We start from the raw sequence: 19,068 nt of genomic DNA, 5'->3' as shown, positions 1-19,068 counted from the left end.
CTATGAGGGAGTTGACCAGGCAGGCCAAGCTCCATCAGGGCTAGCCTAGAAGAAGAGACTCTTCCCTCCATAACTGTCATCTTCCAGCCTATGAGGGAGTTGACCAGGCAGGCCAAGCTCCATCAGGGCTAGCCTGGAAGAAGAGACTCTTCCTTCCATAACTGTCATCTTCTGGCCTATGAGGGAGTTGAAAAGGCCAGGCCCAGCTCCATCAGGGCTAGCCTGGAAGAAGAGACTCCTCCCTCCGTATGTCATCTTCCGGCCTATGAGGGAGTTGACCAGGCAGGCCCAGTTCCATCAGGGCTAGCCTGGAAGAAGAGACTCCTCCCTCCGTAACTGTCATCTACTGGCCTATGAGGGAGTTGACCAGGCAGGCCCAGCTCCATCAGGGCTAGCCTGGAGAAGAGACTCCTCCCTCTGTAGCTGTCATCTTCTGGCCTATGAGGGAGTTGACCAGGCAGGCTCAGCTCCACCAGGGCTAGCCTGAAAAAGAAGAGCCCTCCCTCCAGTCCATCTGCCTTGGTCCAGGACTCAGAGGGAGAGAAGAATGCTGGACCTGATTCCCCTCCCCCCCTCACCATTCCCTTCTCCTTTTGTGTCGTGTCTTTTTAGATTGTAAGCCTGAGGGAAGGGAACCATCTATTATCCCCTCTGTTATAAGTCGCCCAGATTCCCAGTGATTGGGCGGCATATAAATAAATCCTATTATATAAGAGTCCATTTACAAATGATCTAGAAATGCCAGCTGTTCCAAAATCAAACCATGAGATTATTAACTGGGTCTCGGATTTTGCATCATGAGGCACATACGCTTTATCATCGGCACTATTTCAGCATCCATTAAAGTCCTGTTTTAACCTTGAAAGCATTTAATGGCTTGGGACCAGAATAGCCAAAATATTACTTTCTCTGGTTTCTGATGGAACTTTATGATTCTTCTGTGAAGAGTGAAAACCAAGCTGTGTGTTAAGCTAGAGAAAGCAGCAATAATGAGGCCTCTTTTCATGTTATACAAGTACAGTATAGCACTTTGACACCCCTATAACTGCCATGGCATCATCCTATGGAACCCTGGGATGTATGGTTTAGGGAGATGTATTTAGACTTCTTAGCTGGAGTGGCTCCCCAAACTATAAACCCCAGGATTGTACAGGATACAACTATGACAGTTAAAGTAGTATCAAACTGCTACCATTGTGCAGTGAGAAAAGAGGTTACTGCTATCAAGAAGAGTTGGGAGATGCAGGTTGCCTTATCTCTATTCACGGAGATGAAAATATTTGCAGCTATCTGGCTTTGGCTAGTAGAAAACATGCTTTCTCAAGTCCATTCTCCACCCTTGACCCAGCTCTGTCCACAGTGCAACATATAAGAAGTAGAAAGTGAATCCAAGAACTGAGCACTGTATATAGATATTGTATGATTATATGATTCTATAGATTTATTTTCCCTTCTTTGGAACCTAAAAAGAATTTTGTTGTAGCGAGTTAATCTTGTGGTTTTGTCAGCTACAGTGGAAGTCTCTTGTTAGGCAGAAAGACCAGGGAGAAATATATTAAACAGATAAATATTTTCCATTCAATTTAAAATTCTGGTTTTAAACTTTAAAAAGCATGGGACCAGGTTCTCCAATGATCTGCTTTCTCTTTTATGTGCTTACCTGAACATCAGGCTCCCATCAGAGAATAGCTCAGAAAAGTGATTTTTCTAGACCACAACCCCCAGACTTTGACAGTGATTTGAAAATCCGTCTGAGGTTGGAGGTCGTTTTGGGTACAGTAGTCCAAAGAGTAACTTGCCCAGGTTCTGCTTCAGAGGGCCTTGCTCTATTTGTCCCCATTAAATAAAGTGAAAGCTTTATTTAAAATGTCTCTTAAAAGAGGTGAATGGCCCCTTGGTTACAGACATCTAAGAGAGCGTTGCCATCTTGATGTCATTTTCAACACCAGGCAAGAAGCTTTGTTATCCACTTAGGCCTTTAAAATATGTTATAGTCTTAGCACCTCAGTAATATATTTGTTATTTTTAATCATTTTGGGAGGAGAAATGTTGGATTTTAAGGGTATAACTGCTCTGTGAACTGGCCAGATAATGGTTATTATAGGGCTTTAGTTAATTATATAAACAAATATCATTATAGAATCCCAGCATTCAGGACCCAGTTTATCTTTAATATAGGTCACAAAGGATTTGGGGATGCTGAATATATAATGTTCGACATGTCAAAAGATTCTCCATGTTGTTGGTTAGTTCACTGGATCCCCAAAATGCAAAATGATGGTGCTTACCTTAATAACTGATTCTGTCACACCCCAGGAGAAGTCACAGGGAAACTGACTGTGCAAAGCTGAGGTAGATTCCTTCAAAGGAAAGCCATTCTCCCGTATTATTTGCTTGTAATAAAGTGCAGATGTCTTGGGAATGCGCTCTTTTTCTTTACTATTGAAATCAACATAAAATAATCCCCGTCTGTTGCTTATGCCTTTTTGCCATTCATATCCATCAAGGAGGGACCACGCTGTGTAACCAAATACGTCAATTTGATCATATTTTATAGCTGCATGGAGAAAATAAACATTTTGAAAGATTATATATGTGAAATTATAATCTGAGATACATTACAGATGTGTGCAGGAACATGGTTTTGGAGCATTTTACTTTAATGTGGGAAGCTGTTTTGTATCTCCTCAGACAATTCACCCATTGCCATCTAGCTTAGTTATGAAAAACAGATTTGATAATTGAGGTATACATTAATCTATTTGGGACACATAGGTGTGATGTGTACACTATTTCCTCCTTCTGCCCACCTCTCTCTCCAAGTGTAACTATGCTATAACATTATAGAAGTTTGATACTACTTTAAATATTGTAATTTCAACTCCACCTTGTAGAATCCTGCATTTATAGCTTGATAAAGCAGTGTGAGTCTCTTGCTTCTCAGCTTTCTCCTGCACAAAGCTAATGCTATTTGCAATCTTAAAAACGTACACAGATAGATTCAAAGACACCATTAACATCATTTGTTGCCATTAACTGCTCTCAAGTCAACTTTGACTGCTGGCAATCCTGTGGATGAGACATCTCCGAGACCCCCTGTCCTCAACCTCTCTGCTCAAGTCCTGTAGGCCCAGGCCCATGTCCTCTCTGATTGAGTCTAACCATTCTAGCATGTAGTCTTCTTCTCTTTCTACTGCCTTACACCTTTCCTAGCATCATTGGCTTTTCTAATTATTCATTTTTCCTCATAATGTGATCAAAGTACAACAGTCTCAGTCTAGTCATTCTGGCTTCCAGGGATATACCCCTCTTAATGTGCTGCCAGACGGAGACTTCCAACCATGAACCAGGAGCATAGTGACAGAGAGACGCAAATGAGGGCATTGCCTTCCCCAAATAATCCCCCCCCCACCCTTGAATCCACAACTGTCTAGCATTGCATTTGAACATTTAGGGACACAGTTTAAGCATCCAAAGAACAGAATATGCTGAAATCCTGCAAAATCCTAATACTAATACTTCACACACATGCTAAAGCATTGCACATGTACAAGGAATACTTTCCATGTATGTACAACAAACACACTTGCATCCAGGTGGACTCACTTTGGTGCATCTACAGCTGTGTGTAAAAATTCATTCTCTCAGCTCTGAAACAGACGTTCAGCGCTTCATCAGAGCATTTTTCAAGTCAACAGTTTCCCCCTCGAGTTTGGAAAGGTATCACAGCTCATTAGACTTTATTAACAATTCAGAGCATAATAGCAAAATGACTTATACAACAAGCATTTGCTTTCTAGTCACTGTTATTTAGTTTGCACAACTATTTTTCCATGTGGAAAATATTGTACAGTGGGCCCTTGGTATCCATTGAGGTTTGCTTCCAGGACCTCCCTTGGATATCAAAATCTATGGATGTTGCAGTCCCATTAAATACAATAGTATAATAAAATAGTGTCCCTTATATAAAATGGAAAAATCAAGCTTTGCTTTTTGAAACACACACACACACACACACATATATATTTGATATTTTCAAGCCATGGATGGTTGTATCTGTGGATGAATAATCTGCAGATATGCAGTGCTGGCTGTATTTTATATTGATTTGGGTTTTTGTGCAAGCTTTATAACATATTTTCTAATCTGGATCTCTCACAAAATTTTGTGAATGAAGCTGTGCAATTGCATAATAAAAGCCTCATGTGGAAGCATCCTTAGACTTTCCATGCAGTCTAGTTTGAACCATATTCTTTCAACTCTCTTAAGGGCTTTCAAACATCAAACAGGTTTACCAACCTTGTAAGACCTCATTGATAAAATTCTTCATTAGGTAGATGATGGTGGTATCTTCTGTTCTTACATGGCCATCACTGAACCATCCATTTTCTGCAATCAGGATTCTAGGATTGTTATATTCCAATTTAATCCAGTTCAGAACTTGCCTCAGGTTGAGTGAGAAAGTTTGCCCCATTCTGGGAAGTTTACTTGGTGGTCTAAAATTATTTGGGCCAAAGGAAAATGCAAAAAAGTCAGCAGTCCCTTTAATTTGGTTTTTCTCTGTGTGGGTAAAATTTGATAAGACAGAGGCGAGTTCATTCTTCAGCTCTTCTGGATAATCTCCATCCCCATGTATTGGTCTGGCAAACCACCCTAGCACTTTTTGCATGGACAGCTGGCATTTTGTAATGTCAGAACTGTCCTTGAATTTGTTAGGTTCAATCCAGTGGGATCCCAATGTTATTGATAAAAATCCTTTCTGTTGTGGTCGAAAATCGTTGTTGTAAGTGTGCCAGACTTTTGCATGCGCCTAGAAAGGAAAATAGTAAGATATAAATAAAAACATTCTCAAAAGATTGTTATATTACCCCGCCCCACCAAGGCAAGTGGAAGATCAATTACCAAAGGTTACATAGTTTGAAGCAAACAACAAAATTGGCTGTTCAACACAGAAAAACCTTTGTGTTGTGTTCCTTCAAGTCATTTCTGACTTATGGAGACCCAAAGGCAACCCTATCAAAGGGTTTTCTTGGCAAGACTTGTTCAGAGAAGTAGCTTAGACATCAGAAGGGCTGCCAGACCTAGAAAAACCCAGAGGAGTGAAAACAAACAACCACCCAAAGGGAAGGTATTTTTTACCATACATTAAAGGAGTCACAGACAGAATAGGGAAACGGGTGAGGAAACACAACCTTCAAATGGTTTACAAACCGACAAAGAAAATCCAGCAAATGCTGCGTTCAGCGAAGGACAAGAGAGACCCTTGTCTCTCATGGTACCTTGAAGATTTGGATTTCACTGTGGCAGGTAGTCCTTCCAATTTGCAAATGTGGGTGTTTATTGCATACCATGCAGCTGTTTATTGCATACCATGCAGCTGTGGACACGTCTACATAGGGACCACCAAAAGCAGTGTTCAAACACGAATCAAGGAACACAAAAGACATTGCAGTGGCTTGGTCTGCAAAGATCAGTGCTAAAGCACATGTTTTGCACATAGGAGTCAGGGATCTTAAATTCAATCTGTGGCATCTTCAATTTAAATTACCAGATATCTGACAAGTCCTCTATTTTCTGCATTAATCTTACCCTAATTGTATAATTAAAAGGAGAGAAGTAGGAAAAAGAACAAAAAGGTGGTATGATGGGTGAGGAGAGAGAGAGAGAAACAGAGAGAAGAAGTGCAATAGAGATGCCAAGCAACAAAAGAAATCCAGGCCTTTGGTCTTCACACAAATCTCTCCCTCCATTTCACCCACCCCACCTCCACTCCATTCTAAGCCTGTGTCTGCACTGCAGAAATAATCCAGGTTGACACCACTTTAACTGCTATGGCTCAATGCCAGGGAATTCTGAGAACTGTGGACTTTTAGCCTTCTCTGTCAGAGAGCTCTGATGCCACAACGAAGTATAATTCCCAGAATTTGACAGCATTGAGCCAGGGCAGTTAAAGTGATGTCAACTTGGATTATTTCTGCAGTGTAAATCTCCCTTTATCCCCACCCCCTTTTTCCATTCATTCAATGTTGTCTCTTCTGATTTGACCTGGGCTCTAGAAACCTCTCTTTCTAGCATGCCTAAAAGCAAAGCCACGCATTTCCCCCAGCCCTAATACTACTTCTCTCAATCCATCAATGCTTCTTCTTTCACTGAATTTGACACTTACCCTAACAAATTCTAATGGCTTCTAACAATCAAACTCACTAAAAACATATTTCTTCACTCAGCATCAACTGGGGAACCTAGCAAGATGATCAAAACAACTAGAAAATTGTATGTATGGAAGAGTATGGAAGGAAATTTCTTGAGAAGAGATTTGGTAGGAAGAAGATAGAAAGGGTTTTGAAAGAGAAAGATACTTTTAGGGACCAAATTTGAAGATAATCAAACAACTGGTGATATAAAATGTTTAAATATACGATTGGAAAATGTTTAAGATAACCAAACAAATGTTTTGTGGTATGTAAAGTTGTAAATGTCCTTGTTCTTTTTATTTTATTTTTCTTTATTAGTGTATGTTTTCTTTTTTTGTCAAGATTCTTGTGTATGTTTTACATTTTGTTTAAATAAAATATTTTTTAAAACAACTGGAAAATCGTATTTAATTAACTAGTTAATTCCAAGCTCTGGGTTTTGCATTTTATTCAACTGCATTGTTTGGACAAGCTATCAGTGACGCCAAACACTGTGATCTCTGCAAAAACAAGGGCACATAAAAAGTGAAACAATATTGGTAATGGGATGAAGAGTATTTTGTTTATAAGGTCTTGGGTAAAGGAGGGCTTTCAAATATGTTTGTCTTAAGTGAGGCAATATGACCTCTCCCCCTTAGATAAAGGCGCTTGTCAGATCCCCTGGAATTTACCTTGTCTCTGAGCCCTGTATCTTTGCTGTGGGATGAAGTGGACATCTCTTTAAATACAGCAAAAATGCTGACAGACATTGGGAAATGCTCTTCTGAGTTACATCGCCAATGACCCTGCGTACCAACTCTGATCAGACATCATTTCACTCTTAATAGTGTAGTATGTCTCCTCCCAAAAGCAAGACTAGCTAGCTATAATGGCAGAACAGAGGTGTCAACCTTGGGAAACACTTTGGAATGACAATATGCAGTGATCTAGTATCAGCTGTTTTATTATTTTTTTCAATGCCACTATCTAGGTGAGAACATTTGTTCAAGGTCTAGACTCTAACATTAACCTTTGAAATGGAGGGAAAGGGAGATGCTAGCATCATCCACATACGGATTAATCATATCAGTCATGGCACTTGGGGCTGGCTCTGAGCATACCATACTTACAGGATTGGTGTAAAGATAAAATGGAATAATACTCTCCTCCACTTTAGAGGAAAAGGAGAATAAAGTGGTCTGTGGCAACATTTTATTGTTTCTGCAGTTACTTACTACTTAATACTTCATCCATTTTACACCTTGAGGATCAAGGCTAAAAGGTAAGGCTAAAAAGATAGTGGAGATACAATCAATAGCAGAGGTACAATTAATAATTACTCCTCTTAGATACATACCCCTTTCTGCACATTTTCCTCTTATCATGCAAGTCAATGTACAATGCTAAATTGGTTAATATAAAGCCGTAAGGGAGTTCTTAGAGTAGGCTAGAATGCACGCTTGAACAAATATTAGTTTCTAAAATATTACAACATATGTTGAGCAAGTGTTCATAATTATACACTTTTCCTTAAGCATGATGGCATTAATGCAGCAACACATTTCAAAAACATTAATAAAAAAAATAACTGCACTACATTACATTTAATTACTGTATATCTATTTCAAATATGGGTAAACTAACAAACAATATGATCTAACAGTATGAATGTTGGACTAGGACTCTAGGAGACTACAGTTGGCCCTCCATTTTCGTGGGAATCCATTCTGGATCTCCTCCCCACAAAAAAAAACAGAGACTCACCTATATTCAAGCCCCATAGGCTTGAATGGGGCACATACACACAAGCGTGTGCAGGGTGTGAGCTGTGGGGGCGTGCCCATTGAAAAGAATGGAGGTCACCCCTCCATGAATATTCAAGACCGTGGACCTCAAGTCTGCTTCGACATAGCAAAGCCACTAGATAATCTTGGACAAGCTACATTTTCATCAGAGGATGGCAATGGCAACCCCCCTGTAAACAAATCTTGTTGAGAAACCCCATGACAGGTTCCCCTTTAGGGTCTCCCTAAATTGGAATTTACTTGAAGGCACACAACAACAGCAGCAACACTTTACTTTTTAAATTAACTAGTTACTTTATTAATTACTTTATTAATCTTATTGCTTAAGAGGCCATCTACTTGTTACTATTAGTGCAGTGCAGAATGATAACCTTCTGAGCTACTCATTACTAACAAGTTGCCATCAATTTTCCTATTGGAAAATACAGACAAAAAATACTCAGATTCAAATTCATGGGGTTGACATAAGTCAATATGCAATATACACATACACACACGTGTGTGTATAAGATATGTGTAGGGTTAAAATGTTTAAAATGTTTGTAGAACTATTAAAAATTTTAATCCATCTTTAGAAGTTCTTGCAATATATAAATGTTATCACATATTTAATATATCCAAAGTTCCTGCATCCACTAGTCTCTATTCCAGTAGTTCATAAATATTTTTTAAAAGTCTATATTGGGTCCCTCCATGTTAGAACAATTTATAACTGGTAATTTTGTTTACCAGCTTGATAACCTATTATTTCCTTTTTCCATTGATCAGTTGAAAGTGTAATGAGCTGTTTGCCAAGCTTTCCCTAGCAAAGTCCTTCTGCCATTAACACACATGCTACCATCATATCACAATTTATAGGCAACCAGATCTTTAATATATCTTAGCAGTATAGTTGCAGGGGTTGATGGCAGTTTTCCTCTAACAGCTTTGATAATCCTATTCCAATAATCCTAGATTGGATTATAACAATATTGTTAACTGGTTACAGAGACCACACAATACTTCTGTTGAAACAGCTCCACTGGTTGCCAGTCCCTTTCCAGGCACAATTCAAAGAGCTGGTTATGACCAATATAACCCTATACTGTATAGTTCATGTCCAGGCTATTTGGCAGATGGTATCTCCCTGTATAAACTGACCAGGGCTCTGAGATGATCAGGAGAGACCCAAGTATGGTTGGTGGGTACATGAGAGAGGGACTTCTTAGTGGCTGCTCCTAAACTCTGGAACTCACTTCCCAAGGAGGTCAGAATGGCCCCCTCCTTGTTGTCCTTGTATTCTTTCAATGAGTGATATGTTTTAATACTGCAATAATTTAATTCTATTTTAGTGCTCACTTTTGTATGTTTTTAATTGTATTATTCTTTTAAATTGTAAGCCAATTTTGCGAACATCTCCAAAATAAATTGGCTGACCTTAGAAAAAATGTACCAAGATTCTGTGGAGAGAGTTGCAATTTGCTACTGTGCCCCAGGATGCCAAATGTCTTTGGCTAGCTCTTGCATCTAGTTTATATTTAAAAGAGTTTATACATACATAATTCTACTGTTAATCTGAAATTAATTATTTATTATTCTGTCAATTCAGCTATTATCAATATTGATTTATACTTTATATATTTAAAAACTAGTAAGCCTTTCCTTGTACTTCAGAAGGTAATCATTTTTCAAAGAAGGTGTGTGCTCTAGCTATGGCCCCATACAGACAGGCCAAAATAAAGCTGCTTTGGGTCACTTTGGAGGTATGCTGTTTAAGTGATGCATGCATCCTAAGAGTCCAGAAGCTGCACCAAAGCCATGCTCCAGGCCTTAGTTGTTAGTTTGGCGCAGCTTCTGGACTCTTAGGATGCATGCATCACTTAAACAGCATACCTCCAAAGTGACCCAAAGCAGCTTTACTTTGGCCTGTCTGTATGGAGCCTATATTTACTCCTCTAGAATGTGACTTTTAATTTTTAAATACTGAAAAGGAGGTATGGACTAGGTGAGCATTTAAAAATATATTCCCTGCAATATAAAATCTTTACATTTTTACCAAGTCTCCAAACCCTTGCAAAATACTTTTTCACTCCCAACATGACAATTGTTAGTGAATCATTCCAACAGTTGTTTAGGACTGACCACAGATAACATCTTGGGCATACGGAAAAGATTGTTTTGAATTACTTTCCGTATTGTGCAAGAGAAACTAGAGGATCAAGTGATACTGTTAGTTAACCAACGTCTACCTTTCAGCCTAATTAAGCCAAAGAGCTATTCAAGACAATGCTTTTCCAATTGTCAAAAGGTCAGCAAAGTACCATGGATTAGGCAGGCAACTTTTAGTAACTCCAATGGTTACTAGATAACTCAGATTTTAACAGTATTCTACCATAGTAAGAACACCTGGAAAATAAAACCAATCTGATTTACACATATTGTTGTCTTGTGCTTTAAAAAAATTAATAATTTGAGAAAGTTATTATTCCCTCGTGCTTTATCACTATGGTGTTCAAACAGAGTGCGCCACTGTATTTTGGCATAGCTGGCAGAGTCAGTGGTGAAGGAGAGTCATAGTTGCCCAACCTTGCTTTGGACAATGTTCCTTATCTCTGCAAATCTGCTAGCACTCTCCTCCTGTCTCACATTGCAAGCTCAGCTGGGAGAGAGACTATATGAATACTTTCAGGGAAACTGGGGGAAATAAATTCTGAAGCACCTGCAGCCTTTTACCGGAGAGAGGAATAATAGCTTTGCTTCCCCTCATTTCAGAGAGATGTGAATTACATATACCTGATTCCAACCATCATCATAATCTGAACTGCCACCCCAATAATTGGAAAATATCACAAAGGGGAATATTCGCTGTATTGGCCAGGGCCCACCCAAGACATTTTGCTGCTTGAGGATGAATACAAGTAAATGGCACCACACTTAACACCAAATCAATGTGTTTAATGGAGGACACCTGGCTGAATGAGACTATGTGTGAAAGGGATCTAGGGCCTGTTACAAACGGGCATAAAAGTACCTCCTGGGGACGTACTAGGATTAGAAAGGGCCGTCACTTCCTGACGCCCCTAACCCTAGTACAGACCCAGTCCATACAAAATGGCAGCACCTGTTCCACACGGGGGGCCGCCATTACGATGTCACGAACGCGCCGCTTCCAAACGAGGCGGTGCGGACATGACGTCATCACGCCATGTTAGGGCGCCTACAGCGCCCTTTCTGCGGCATGAGAAGGAGCTCCGAAACGGAGCTCCTTCTGAGGTTTGCGTTGCTGGCGCAGCCTTTAGATGGCTGCGCCAGCAACGCAGAGGAGAAAGGGCCGAGTGGCCCCTTTCTCCTCCTCCCTGCTGTTGCCGGGTGTCCTTGGGCCTTGAAGCCCCAAGGACACTCCTTTCCAGGTCGTGGGGAAGCAGCTTTTTGCCGCTTCCCCACGGCCTGGAAAGCGGCAGATCGGGGTCTAGGAGGCTGCCGTTGTGGCAGCTTAGGCCCCGATACAGCGGGGAAAGAGCCACTTACAGGCCGCCCCAAATGGGCAGTCTGTAACGCGCCTAGGAGTCCAAGTAGAACACAAGTTGAACATGAGTCAACAGTGTGATGTAGCAGCTAAAAAGGCCAATGCAATTCTAGGCTGCATCCATAGAGGTATAGTGTCTAAATCTGGAAACTAATATTTAAATTTAGACTAATATCAAATACTCCTACTTAAAAGTACACTTGCAAATATTTTAATTCATATTATTTTAACTAAGCATTTTTAATAATACCTAAATGGATTCAGATTGATGTTATTATTTAGCAACTTTTAAAAAATTATCAGTATAATGAAGGACATGAGTTAATAAAAGAAATTGAATTACTCTGTCTTGCAAGAAAGTAAACCATTAGGAAAAAGTCCAGCTGACTTGTTCAGCTGATGTTGGCAAAACAATTCTTATCTGTGTCGACAGGTGTAGTAAACCCCATGAACTGAGTCCAAATAAAGATCAAAACATGAGAGTTCATGATAAAAAGTAAAATACAGGTGTGAAATTTCCTCATTTAGTTCTGTAGAGGCTTTAATGGGTGAGATGTCCTTCCAACTTGTCTGCGCTAAGATATGGATTCTGCAGAAGACAGTGTAACTTGGAAAACCTTTATTCATGAACAGCAGATAGCCAAAAGAGAACACAGCATCTTAGGTTGCTATACAGAGGGACTCTAAGCAGTTCTAACTGGATCATGGAAAAAACCACACCACCCAAGAAGGAAAGGAAGTTGCATTCCCAACTGAGACATGTCTTTTAAAGAGATTGCAATATTTCAGGGTAATACATTCTACTAGCATTTCACCAAGGCCAGTCCCTCAAAGTTTTGTTGCTTGAGGCCAGCTGGGTTGCAAATAAAGCCCCTTCACAGCAAAGTCAAAACATAGTAGATCCTTGGTATCTGCTGGGGTTTGGTCTCAGTACCCCCCTGGATACCAACTTCTATGGATGCTCAGATCTCATTAAATACAGTGGTGTAGTGAAATGGTGTCCCTTATATAAAATGGCAAAATCAGGATTTGTTTTTTGGAATTAATATCTTTGGGGAATATTTTAGAGCCATGGCTGGTTGAATCTGTGGATAAAGAATTCATGGATATGAATGGCTGATAGCTAATGCCAATCAAGTTATGTTGGCATATAGCAGAAAATCCCACCAACATCTTTCTCCTTTCCCGGCAGTAAAAATACAAGAAAAACAATACAACGTTGTAAACAGCCAACATTTTTTGGCCCTTTCATGATTTGCAAAAGCTATTTTTTGCGCTATCTGCTTCACTCTGCCTAAGGGTGGCTTAACTGTGTGTTAACCTAAAAAAAATCAGTCAGGTGAGTTGCCAAATGCACCTGCTGCTATTGCTGACACCTGAGCTGAGGTGAATGTTTAGAATTTGGCTGATCTAGCTGTTTTTCTCCCTGCCACATCACAGCAATAGCAGCTAATTTCTATACTGCTTCATACTGAACTAAGCAGTCTCTAAGCGGTTTACAACGTGTAAGGTAATTGTCCCTAACAAGCTCAATATTCATTTTAGTGACCGCAGATGGATGCCTGGCTGAGTCGACCCTGGAGCCCCTGGCTGATTCGAACTCACAACCTTGTGGCTGTGAGTTAGCGGCTGCAGTACTGGCATTTAACCACTGCACCACCAGGGCTTCTTCTGTGCCACAAAAGGCTTCACCTTTGCCCATGAAATTTAATATTGCACTCTTCTGCACTCTCTCTGATATACATAGGGATGCCATATAATGCCTGTAGGCGGGGCAATCCCGCTTTGGGCGGTGCTGTCCCGGTCCCGGTCCAATTTGGCACCAAGACCGGGATGGCACCACCCGCAGCCACCTCTGCCCCCGCGTGCGCCGCGGGGCCCTCCAAGGCCTTGCTGAGGCCTGGGAGCGCTCTCTGCAGTCGGCGCTCTGGCCGCGGAGACGCTCCCTCCCAGGCCACAGCGAGGCCTTGGACGTGGCTCCACAATCGCGGGGTCCTCCAAGGCCTCCATGAGGCCGGGGAGGAGGAGGAGGCCGCTTGGCACCGCGGCAATCGCCACGATGCCAAGCGGCCCCCGCTCCCTTTCCTGGCCTGGGAGCAGGCCTAGGCTTCCTCTCAAGCCGGGAGGAGGAGGAGGCCTCTTGGCACTGCGGCAATCGCCGTGATGCCAAGCAGCCCCCGCACCCTTTCCCGACCTGGGAGCAGGGCTAGGCTTCCTCCCAAGCCAGGAGAAGGAGGAGGCTGCTTGGCACTGCGGCGATCGCCGCGATGTCAAGCGGCCCCTGTGCCCTTTCTCGGCCTGAGAGCAGGCCTAGGCTTCCTCCCAAGGAGGGAGGAGGAGGCTGCTTGGCACCACAGTGATCGCCGTGATGCCAAGCGGCCCCCGTGCCCCTTCTCGGCCTGAGAGGAGGCCGAGGCTTCCTCCCAAGCTGAGGAGGAGGAGGAGGAGGACAAGGTTTTAAAATGTAGGACCTTTTTTTTTATTTCCTGGCCAGGAATTTTTTAAAAAGTCCTACATTTTCAAAGCTTGTCCTACATTTGTCCTGGTTTGGAGGTCCTCAGTTATGGCAACCCTAGACATACACAGTCTGGGTGAGAGGAGGTCTTTCCATCCCTGAATGTTATTTAATGACTTATACCTGAATAACAAAAAAAGTGAGTGGTGTAAGTGGTTTATCTGTGATTGATTCCACACCAGGAAATCATCACTTGATTTGCAAATGCTATGGCCAGGTGTAACGTAAGCCAACCCTCCATTGCTGCTCCCCTTGGTATGTATTCTACAGCTTCTGCTTGGAAAAAATTCCAAAAAATTATAATTTTATTTTCAAATATTTACACCCGTCTGCCAGAGAACTATAATGATTAGCCATTTGCCTACAACTATCAGTTCAACAAAATGATGATGTATCTAGTTACCTGGATGAGTGGCTGGCCTTGTTCTCCTGCCCCTTTCAAGCTATTTGTTTGTGTCAAATGGCTAACCTACGAAGATTTTTCAAGGGCTAGTTATTTCTGCAGATCTGATTGCAAGGCAAAGATTTTTACAGTTGTTAAGTGTTCATAATTCTTTAAGATTGCCAACAAACACCAGGTGTTGTAGGCTATATTTCAGAGGAAGAAAATGGCAGAACCACCTCTTGAGTATTCCTTGACTAAGAAAATGTCGTGAAATTAATGGGATTACCATAAGTCAACAGGCAACTTGAATGTACATACAGGTACATACAGGCTGCTGCCACACTGCAGAATTAATGCAGTTTGATGCTGCTTTAACTGCTATGCCTCCATCCTATGGGATCCTGGGATTTGTAGTTTGTCGTGGCATCAGAGCTGATTGACAAGTTAAATATCTCACAAAATTATAAATCCCAGAATTCTATAGCAATGAGCCATGGTAGTTAATGTGGCATCAAACTGCGTTAATTCTGCAGTAAAAGCAGTTCCACGCAAGTGCAAGCACCTCATAGATTGTCCCAGTCTACTCCTCCATCCTTCCAGAAGTATATAACTCCAGTGTAACTGACATTTTAGCACATACCCTATATTTTCCAGCGTGTAAGACGACTGGGCGTATAAGATGACCCCCAACTTTTCCAGTTAAAATATATTTTGGTATATAGTCGTCGTATAAGACTACCCCAATGCACACCAAATAAAATTTTAAAAAAACATTAGATTTGATTTCAATATGGTAATTTTAATTCCAGTGCTTATGACATGCAGGTACTTAGCAGGAAAACTTGTTTTATACAAAGCCTGCTTGGATTGGTCAGCTCAACAAAAAATAGAAAAGATTTTATATATGAGTTATTCCAGTTTCTTGGCATATTATGTCACAATCTTCCTTGAATTTAAAAGGTGATATTTTTGTAGCACATTTAAGGCAGGGATGGAGAATGTGTTGTCTTCTAAAAGTTAATAGACTGCAGCTCCCATTATTCCCCACCACTGGTTAAATTGCCATTGCTATGTAACGGAATAAGGTCTGTGTTTTCACTAAAGTCAATAATAAAATTTGGTTGTACAACTCAGTGCAGTAAAGAAGAGCTAGGTACCCTAATAAATTAAGCCGCTGTTAATAAATTGAACTGCTGGAAATAGAAGTGGTTTGACGTCATTATGAAGTTCTTAAATATTGGCATAAAGGATGTTTCTCTTCAAGCAGTTAAAAAGAACTTGGTAACCTTGTTAGCTCAGTGTAGTAGCCACTATTCGTAATTTGATTTTATCAAGCTAGGAGGCATTGTTTAATTATTCCTTATTTATGGTTACTCTGACTAGCTACATTTGCCTCATCTATGAGTGTTTAATGTGATTTTTATGCTAACCAAATAGTCTCAGCATATGTAGGGTGTTATTATTGAACCAAGCAAAAGAAGACTAGAAGGAAGCACTAACTTTCTGGTAGAGCAACAACAATCAAGGGCACAAGCCAATTGAAATTAAGCACGTTTAAAATTAAACAAAACTTTTATTAGATTAAAATACATAAATATATACAAATAACAAGCCCCCATATAAAAATATAACACATAATATACTTACATCACAATACACAAACAGGTACAAACATACACCCTTTATATCCATCAAGCTTATTCGACTAATGTTATCTATAACTCAATTCTTCCTGGTTAATTTCACTTTACAATCCAATTAATTACCTTTCTCTTTCTCCTTGTAATTTCCTATGAGGTCAGCTATATCTTTTCCCATTTTCTACTTCATACATATTTCTTTATATATTTTCATGTTCTGATTTCATTATCCACTTCCCTATTAATGATTTCTATATGTAACCAAAGATTATTATACAATTCTTGTTCTTCATATATATATTCTTAATTTGAACATTTTTCTCACTCTGAGCACTTTCAAGTTGCTGTGAAACATAACATCATATGTGATGTTAAGTATTTCTGAGAGATAGGACCCACAGAATTCAATTACACATCCTCTCTGGTAAGGATTGCTACTTGTGGTAATGCTTAAATTGCCAAATGAAAGGTAGAGCCTGAAAGTCTTCAGTTCTAGGGGAGAAGAATAGGGTTGAGTAGAACAGCTCATGCTTTTTATCCTAAAGGACTCACATTCAGTCTTTTGGTATTGCCACCAAAGTCATCGTCGTCGTCATCATCATCATCATCAGGTAGCAAGGGAAAAATAAGGAAGAAACTGCTTTCAAACAAGACAAAACTGGGCTACATAGATAACTTGTTCAGTTTAGGCTGTCATGCTTTCATTTGCTCTTTCATTTTACTTTTAGTGTACCACAGGCAAGCCACATTCTCTCAGCTTCAGAGAAAGGCAAGGGTAAACCCCCCTGAACAAGTCTTGCCAAGAAAACTGTGATACGTTTGCCTTAGGGTCTCCATAAGTCAGAAAGGACTCAAAGGCACATAACAACAACAACAACAATGAGTTGGTGCAGTAGTTATACCAACAAAGGCAAAATCAGTCGTTTGTTTTTTGTTAGGATTTTTAGACGAGAAGAAAGTAAGAAATTTTACTTATTTACAAAGACTGTATGCATAAGCATCCCTGCCTCAACCTTCTTGTGTCACCTTACATTCTTGTAATGCATTTCCTTCATTTATGTGCGGCAGTAATACCGTACTTGATCTCTTAAGAGTAATTCTATCCATACTGTACCTTGATCAAGTTGTGTCCTACCCTGTAGACAGCTTTTTCCTCCCTCTCTCCAGGTGCGTGAATCCCTGTGCCATACCCATGCCAAGCAACTAGGTAAGGGTTGTGGATTGTAATCCAGTATTTAACTCGATCTCCAAATGCTTGGAAGCAAAAAGTGGCATAGTCAGTGAAAATATCCACCAGAGATTCATTTTTCCACCCCCCATATTTTTTTTGCAGTGCCCAAGGCAAATCCCAGTGAAAAAGGGTGACTATAGGCTCGATGTGTCTGTCAACCAGAGCATCTAGGAGACTATTGTAGTAGTTGAGTCCTTTTTCGTTGACAGTTGTGGCCAGTCCAGTGGGGAAGAGCCTTGGCCATGAAATGGAAAAATGATAGGAAGAAACTCCCAAAAAATCCAAGGCTGACAGATCTTTTTCCAGGAAAGTGTAGCTGTCACTGGACTCCTCTGTTCTGGAAGAAGGTGCGGAATGGACAAAATAGTCCCATATTGAAAGTCCCTTTCCATCTTTCCTCTGGCTGCCCTCCACCTGAAATGCACCAGTCCCCACACCCCAGAGGAATGTTTGGGGGAATGTGTCATGTACGAACATCTGAGTTTCATTCACCGGACTTAAGCCAGGGTCTCTTTCCCACACAGACTTTCCGTTCCTGTCAAACGCAGCAACTGTCTTTATCAAAACTAGTGTCCATAAAGCTATAGATCCTTTCAGTTGTCGTGCAGGCATTGTGTCTTTTCAAACCATATGCTAAAAATCACATTTCCTTTTGAAGGCTGATGAAAATCCATTCACTGTCTGGGATCCCTGCTGCATAGCTTGTCTTCATTTGCCACTAACTGCTGTAGTGGCTTATCGGAGCTTCAGTAAAAAAGCTTGCGGCTGTTAAAACTCCTGTTAATGATTAGCTTGAACTACAGGACTTAGAATCAGTTACAAAAAAACAATGTAAACCCAGCAAGGTCCTCTTCTTATGGCTGCTGCGATATATGCACTTGTTCTGTTCACTACGGAGTGAAAATGAAGGCATCACAATCAACGTAGTAACTACACTTTAGCTGATGTTCTGAACGTCTGAAACAGAAGTCATACGAGCTGGCTGTCAGATGATGCCAATGGCTGATTTGATTACATTTAAAGGGAATAGAGGATAATGGCCTTTTTGACACAATTTACCCAAATAAAGAACAAGCTGTCACTGCTTAACAAATAATCTGTGATTATATGGTGTAAAAACCAGCAGAAATGTTTCTTACGTTTCACATAAGAATCACCAATTTATGGTGCTATAATGAGTAAGGTTTGGCTTCTTTTAACATAGGACCTATTTGTTTCTTTGGATTCACTGGCACAGGAGCAGATGTGTGCCAGTATAGGCTAGCTGTCATAGCTGGATTAAGTCTGAGCAAAAAAGACCTAATGGTGGGTTACAAACGGCCCTCAAGGGGCCGTTTTCCCGCCACTGCCATTCGCTGCGTAAGGAAGCCCCAGCAGCCAGACCGCGAGGCTTCCCCGCGCAGCGAAAAAGGAGTGCCGAAATGGTGCTCCTTTTCGAAATGCGGAAGTGGCGCTGCGAGGGGCAGAGCGCGCCCTCATGGCGTCACTTCTGCCGCGACATATCTGGACGCACAGCATCCAAGACGTCAAAATGGCGGTGCCCATGTGGATGGGCGCCGCCATTTACGACGCGCTCTGTGCGTACTGGGAGGAAGGGCCGTGAGGAAGGTAAGAACCTTCCTAACCCTAATACGGCCCTTCCTAACCCTAGTACGCGCAGAGCGCGAACTTTATGGCAGTTTGTAACCTGCCAATATTCATTATTTTGCTACCCTGTTAAAAATGCTATATGCACACTGTCATCAAGATTACATATGATCCTTGTACTCCCCCGCCCTGGTTTAACAGAAAGGTTTGTAGGGTTTCTCCCTTTG

The 19,068-nt window shown here is 41.0% G+C and overlaps 1 protein-coding gene across 1 annotated transcript in view; it reads right to left on the bottom strand.

Moving 5' to 3' along the window:
- Positions 1 to 18,042, bottom strand: part of KLB (klotho beta) — a 25,044-nt gene extending 7,002 nt beyond the window's left edge. Inside the window, exons 1-3 of the mRNA XM_042469085.1 lie at positions 17,138 to 18,042; positions 4,300 to 4,810; positions 2,289 to 2,557 (exon numbers count right to left, since the gene is read on the bottom strand). Of these exons, the coding sequence (XP_042325019.1) occupies positions 2,289 to 2,557; positions 4,300 to 4,810; positions 17,138 to 17,866 (1,509 nt within the window). The 5' untranslated portion in view covers positions 17,867 to 18,042. The remainder of the gene's footprint in view (positions 1 to 2,288; positions 2,558 to 4,299; positions 4,811 to 17,137) is intronic.
- Between the last annotated feature and the right edge of the window lie 1,026 nt (positions 18,043 to 19,068).

This window comes from Sceloporus undulatus, chromosome 5 (genome assembly GCF_019175285.1).
Source record: "Sceloporus undulatus isolate JIND9_A2432 ecotype Alabama chromosome 5, SceUnd_v1.1, whole genome shotgun sequence".
Taxonomy (NCBI): domain Eukaryota; kingdom Metazoa; phylum Chordata; class Lepidosauria; order Squamata; family Phrynosomatidae; genus Sceloporus; species Sceloporus undulatus.
Note: the sequence above shows the minus strand (reverse complement) of the source record. Positions and strands in the feature narration are given on the sequence as shown.